Source organism: Kryptolebias marmoratus, linkage group LG16, assembly GCF_001649575.2.
Source record: "Kryptolebias marmoratus isolate JLee-2015 linkage group LG16, ASM164957v2, whole genome shotgun sequence".
Classification (NCBI taxonomy): Eukaryota; Metazoa; Chordata; class Actinopteri; order Cyprinodontiformes; family Rivulidae; genus Kryptolebias; species Kryptolebias marmoratus.
In genome coordinates, this window is record NC_051445.1 from 2,338,161 (window position 1) to 2,344,171 (window position 6,011).

The following is a 6,011-nucleotide window of genomic DNA, read 5'->3' on the forward strand; positions in this document are numbered from 1 at the left end:
GGGGGGGGGGGGGGGGGACAAAAACGGTAACGCCGACTTAGAAGGTCAAACTTTCATGTGAATTTAAAATATTAAGGAAAAATGAAGAATTTTGTATGTTTCTTTTTGTATTTAGTTTTGCTTCTGGTTTCTTTTTGGGTTTGGGTTTGTTCTTGTTCTCTGTGTCTGTCACTTGTTTACCTGCCACGCCCACCTCCACCTGCTCCTGGTTTCATAATCGTCTCACCTGTGCCCACCTTTCCTAATGACCTCCTGTGTTTAAAACCTGGTCCTTTCCTCCCCTCACTGCTGGTTCATCATCACTTTCTGGTTTCATGCTCTGTCCCGTCTCGTCTCAGGTTTGCTCAGCCTGTTTTGTGTTTATTGTAAATAAATTAGTTTTCTTTTAGCTCTTACAGTGAGTCTGCGCTCTGGGTTTGCCACCTTTTCCCCACGCCATGACACAAGGAATCCATGAAGGAATGCATATCGCCCACCGCCATTCATGCCAGAGCTAAACTAAGATCATCTTACGCTGACAGAAGTTGAATTTGTTTTATTTAAACCTTCAGAGGTTTCAGCCAGTTCTGTGTTAGCTACTGGCTCATTAGATGTTTTGCTAACAGACAGACAGAGGCCTTCTCTTTGTAAAACCGGCTGATTTCAGTACATCGACTTCTGAGAAAGAGATGAAAGTTTTGCATCCAGCCAGTTTATCGTTGTCTCTAATCAGAGGAAATAAAACAGATCTGGTCTGAACGAATCAAATCTTCCGCCTCGGGTGAATCTCTGCCTGCCGTTTTACATTCCTCTCGTTTTTACGAGAAGGAGATACATTTTTTAGACGCCTCGAAGCCAAGTCCCTAATTTCCCTTCAAATTTAACGCCAACAGCTGATCAGCTGAAGAGAAATGAAAAGATTGAAACCCAGATAAAAGAAGCTGATTGTTTGACCCGAGTCCTGCCTTCTGAACGTCTGCGTCCTCCTCAGACAGACAGAAGAGCATCTGTGTGCGTATGTTTCTCTTTGCATCGTTAATTCTAAAATAAGGAACACACGCTGGCCAATGTGACAGTTTCAGGGGTTTAAACGTGAAAGAGACAGAACGGGAACACACCGGAGAATAACGAAGCCGAATCCACTTTATTAGCAGTTTCAGCTCCGACTGGAAGGAAGGAAAAATATAAATACGTGCCCATTTTTCAGGAGATTTTTGTGGTTTCTCTTGCTTTGGGAATCCTTAATTCCGTAATGGCTGCTGGGGAATATTTTAAGACAGGTTTAAATTATGTGCTTAGAGGATAAAAACAATGATTTAAGATTCAAAGAACTACCCACAGTGAAGTGAATAAGCAGCTGAACGTTTTAAGGAAATCACTTATGCTGAGGATTTTTGCATACGCTGCGCCGAACGAGTGAGGGGGCAGCGTTCAGGATTTTATACGCTAACACCTCGGAAGTGGGTGTTAGCATTCCACGGAAAAGGTGTTACCGTGAGGGAAATGTGTTTTTATTTTTATAAATCTCAATTTTTTTATTTATTTATTTTTGTACAGCAGATGAAAAGATGGATGTTTTCCATAAATATCCACAATGATCACGAGACGAGCGAAACATCCGGCCAAGAAGCATCTGTCAAAAACAAAAAAAAGGACGTGGAGTGGAGAAGGGTGAAACAAAAACAAAACAACAAAAAATCTGGGTAATAATCACATCTCTGCTCATAATCCCTGGCTCTGATGGTATGACGGGCCTATTCACTCGTGTGTGTGTGTGTGTGTGTGTGTGTGTGTGTCGGTGCTGGGGGGCATGCTCACGACACAAACACAGAAGCACATGGAGGCATTTCCATGCAAATTGAAAAGAGAAGGGGTGACAGAAGAGCATGGCAGGCCCTGGGAGAAGAAGGCTGCCTCAGAGGCGCGAGTCCTCGTGTGGAATCCTGCCACAAAGAGCCCCGGATTAAACACACAATGGGAATGGGATGTGGGCTGAAGGAGGGAGGGAGGGGGAATGTGAAAGAGAGACACCGACCCGACTCTCACTCGTCTGTTTTATTCCCTGCAGCAGCAGCAGAAGCCGGCCGCTAACACCTCGGGAGTACCTGCCGTCAGGTTCTGACCCACCCGAAGTCAACGACTCCGGAGGGGTTTGGACTTCCTCGCACGAGCCGAGGAGGCTCCGAGTTTTGCTGCTCGAGTTCGAAACATCTGAGTCAAATTTTCTGTCAAAGCAGCTAAAAGTCAGAAGCAGCAGAAAGCTAAAAGAAGCTAAAACAACACAGAGCCAGTTTGCTGAAGCAGGTTTCAAACAGAACAAGGTTTCTAAAGGAACTGAATTGTTTCTTTGGGGAGAATGTTCAATATTTTGTAAACTTTAAAAGATATAAGAACTAAAAGTCATATCATCCATCTCCTGAATGAACAGTTTGGTTTAGGAAAAGCTAAAATAGCATAAAGTGTGCAGAAACCTGCTGCGTATTTCAGGGACGTGGGGGTGAAATAATGTGCGCGGCCTACAATAAAGCTCTGCAAACAAGCCGTGATTTTCCAAAAACCGGCAGCCGCTCGGCTCGCTTCCCTCAGTCCGAGCCTCCAACACGGCGGCGCCGGGAGGAACCACCTTAAAGGCTCCGAGGGGAACCAGAACGCCGTTATCAGCGTCACACCATCAGAAGTGGTGGGCTTCTCGTGTGCCAGGGGTTTCAGCTGAGGTTTGGCTGAGGCGGTGTGGATACTACAGTCTGGGCAAATGTGAGGAAACCCACCGAGATCTTATCTGTTTCTGACTGTGGTTAGGTGCTTTTCACGAGTCAGAGACCCAGACAGACCGGATAAAAAAACACTAATCACTGGTCGAGATCTTTAACGTCAAGTTTACACAGAATTTAGATAATCATAGCAGCTAAAAGTGAGTTTCTGTTGAGGGTTTGACGGCGCCTCGTGGGTCACTTTGATACATTTTTGCCGTTTCTGGTTGACTTCTGTAATCGTAAAGGTTTGAACATCTCCAAAAGAGACTTTTTACACAAAAATATCTTCATAAACTGTCTGAAGTATCTAACTTAGAGGCTTTTCTTTCGTTTCAAGTTGACATAATTGATGCTGGCGTTCAGTGACGACGGGTGAGGGTTGAACGGAGTCGGATTTATTCGAAAACTTTGGGTTTAAAAAATACAATAAATGTCTTTTCTCTTTTTTCAAACCTATTCAGAAAAGAAGAATACTAAAATCAAATTCCGTGCTTTTTAAAACTCGTGGTGTAATAAGACAAGACGATATTTTATAAAAAAAAAAAGAGTTTTTGCCACAAACTCAACTGACTGGCCTCGCTCCTCGGGCCAAAATTAAAAACATCTTTTCTTAAAATAAATAAACAAATTTGCTTTGACTTTCAGATTTCTTCTGTCAAACTATTTTTACACAAACACAAATCAGACTTTTGCCAATATCTTGTGTATCAGTTATTAAAAACCGAGTTTACTGGAATATTTTTAACATTTATTTATTAATCTTTATTTAGGGCAACAGATCTCATTTTTAAGGTTGGCCTAAAAAAACTAACTTTTATTCAATTTTTATGTCTCTTTTTTATCACCTTTTTTTAGTGGTTTCTAATGAAAACATTTTGCCAAAAAAATAAAAAAATCCCTTAATGAAAATTCAAACGGCTACAAATATTTCTCCCTAAAATTACAAAAGGAAAGGCACAAAACATTGGGGGTAAAATAAATTATAAAAACGACTCGATCTGATTTGTTTCATTTCACCTCAAGGTTTGATCGACTCGTTTCCTCTCAATCCAAACGGATCAACGAGAGTTGAAAACTGAACTCGGCCTTCAGTCTGTTGTGTTTCAGAGACTCTTCCTCTCAGAACGTAGCTGCAGAAGAGCGGGGGAGGCTGGCTGAGCGAGGCGCCTGATTATTTAAAATCGTGGGTTTTCAAATTATAGCATCACCAGAACGAGTCGTGAGTGGGTTTTATTTCTTTTTTTTATTATTTGCAAAAAATCTGAAACAAAAACTTGATCTTGTGACGTTTTAGTTTCGTCTTTAAGACTGAAAGAACCCTGAATTTACAATTTACAGCAATCCTGGTTGTGGCAAACCTGAATAAATGACTCTTAAGGTTGATGTTGTGTGTGTGTGTGTGTGTGTGTGTGTGTGTGTCCATGTGGTGACATACCCAGTGTGTTGGCACGCGGGCTCTCACGGAGGACACACGTCCCCAGGTAGCCCTCCAGCTGGGAGGTTTGGCGCATGCCTGCACGGTCAGATGGCAGTGCACGTACATGCACGCACACACACACGCACACACACACACACACACACACAGAGTTGTGAGGGTTAAAGCTTCCTGCAGACTGTCAGCTCTGCAGGAATAAAACATCAGCCAGACGGGCAGCTGCAGCGTAAAACCAGACAGAAAGCGAGTGTGACAGAAAACGTGTAGGAGTTTGTAAGAGAATACACAAGAACAGCAGGTCGGGAGTAAATAATGTACCGGGAGTACGCTGTCACTTTAAAAGAAGAGGAGGAGAGGGGGGGGGATCAGATAAAATACGATCACAACACACCATTTGCATGGAGGATGTGAAAACATTTTGATATTTTATCTCATCTGTCAGCGTCGGGAGGAATAACATAAAGACAAAAGATTTGGTTCAAACTAAAAGTCTCAGCGCCGCTCTTTAGTCAAAACACAGGAAAAGCAGCCCGGGCGCTGCTGGAACTATAGAACCGCATTTCCTGCTGGGTCAAAGGGCGTTTTCTGCGATGATCCATACGGCGACGCATCGGCAGAAGGTAGATAAGCGAAATCTAATTCAAACCGGGCAGCGGACAGTTAATCTGTCCGCTGGAAAACATTCAGAGGCCTCCGTTCGGCTCCGGCATTAGGGCTAGTTATGGGTAATTTAAAGATAAAACTGGGCTCAACTACACGGAGTCATCAGGAATTATTAGATAACAAGATAAAAATGTATTTCTGCCGCGTGGAAGACAAAGAGTCGTTCGGGTAGGGGACATATTGTGATGATTGCTGGTGTGAGCGTGTAAATGTGTGTGTGTGTGCAAAGAGACAAAAGTGTGAGCGCCATACTTTTGCGCCCCTCCGTTTTGCTTACCCATCATATCTTTTGTCTTCTTGAAATGTTTATACCAGCGCCCAAATTCCTGACACTTTGCCGCCGACACATTTGCATAGTAAGTGCTGTTCACAATGGAGGAAATCATACTCTGAAAGAGAGAGATTGATTGAGAGAGAGATGGGGAGGGAGGGCTTTAGATTGTGGAAAATACAGATGTAATATTAAAGCTTGTGAAACATGCAGCAACACTAAAGCTTGTCAAAACAAATGAAATATAAGGGAAAAGGTCAAACCCACAACTACAAACTGAAAAACAAAACACATGCATGTTTTTAACTTATCTTTTCTTCTAACAGAACAAAAAAAATCACATGAATTTATAATATTTGTTTGTTTTTATCAAATGCCGCAGAGTTTGGTCGTGTTCTTTTTTGAACGTGTTGACATTAATAAGAGCGATATTTACCTTGAAAGGAGCTATCAGCAGCTGTGGAGGTGGGCAGTAAAAACAGATACGCCTCTTTTATTCCTCAGCTCTTTATTTATGCAATCTGTTAGAGACAACAACTTCAAGCAGGCTGGGGTCCACAGAGAGCATGTCGTGAGCTCCCAAATCCCCCCCATACGGTTGGCTCTTTGCCCCCACAACATTCCCTTCCCTCACCTGAGAAAAACAAAGAGCTGCTTTTTTTTTAACTCCCATCCAGTTTCATTAAAATGAATGTTTTAACACCTTGCCAGCCTGCGGGTGAACGCTGAGGTTGGTGCAGGAAGAATTGTTTTTGATTGTTATAAATATTCAAAAGAACCAAACCATCTGTTTTCAAATTATAGGTATGCCATCTTTATCATTTTCTGTAATAAATGCATTTTGACGGGGGGGGGGCTTCTGGCACAGACGAAACGTTGAAACGATTCAGGTTTCGAGCTCCAGTTCTTT

At 42.6% G+C, this 6,011-nt stretch overlaps 1 protein-coding gene across 4 annotated transcripts in view; it reads right to left on the reverse strand.

Moving 5' to 3' along the window:
* Nucleotides 1-6,011, reverse strand: part of LOC108249323 (DNA-binding protein SATB1) — a 59,787-nt gene that overhangs the window by 28,316 nt on the left and 25,460 nt on the right. For all 4 annotated transcript variants that reach the window (XM_017438617.3, XM_037980182.1, XM_017438618.3 and 1 more), the window contains 2 exons: nucleotides 5,108-5,219; nucleotides 4,168-4,245 (listed from right to left, as the gene is read on the reverse strand). In XM_017438617.3, the coding sequence (XP_017294106.1) occupies nucleotides 4,168-4,245; nucleotides 5,108-5,219 (190 nt within the window). The remainder of the gene's footprint in view (nucleotides 1-4,167; nucleotides 4,246-5,107; nucleotides 5,220-6,011) is intronic.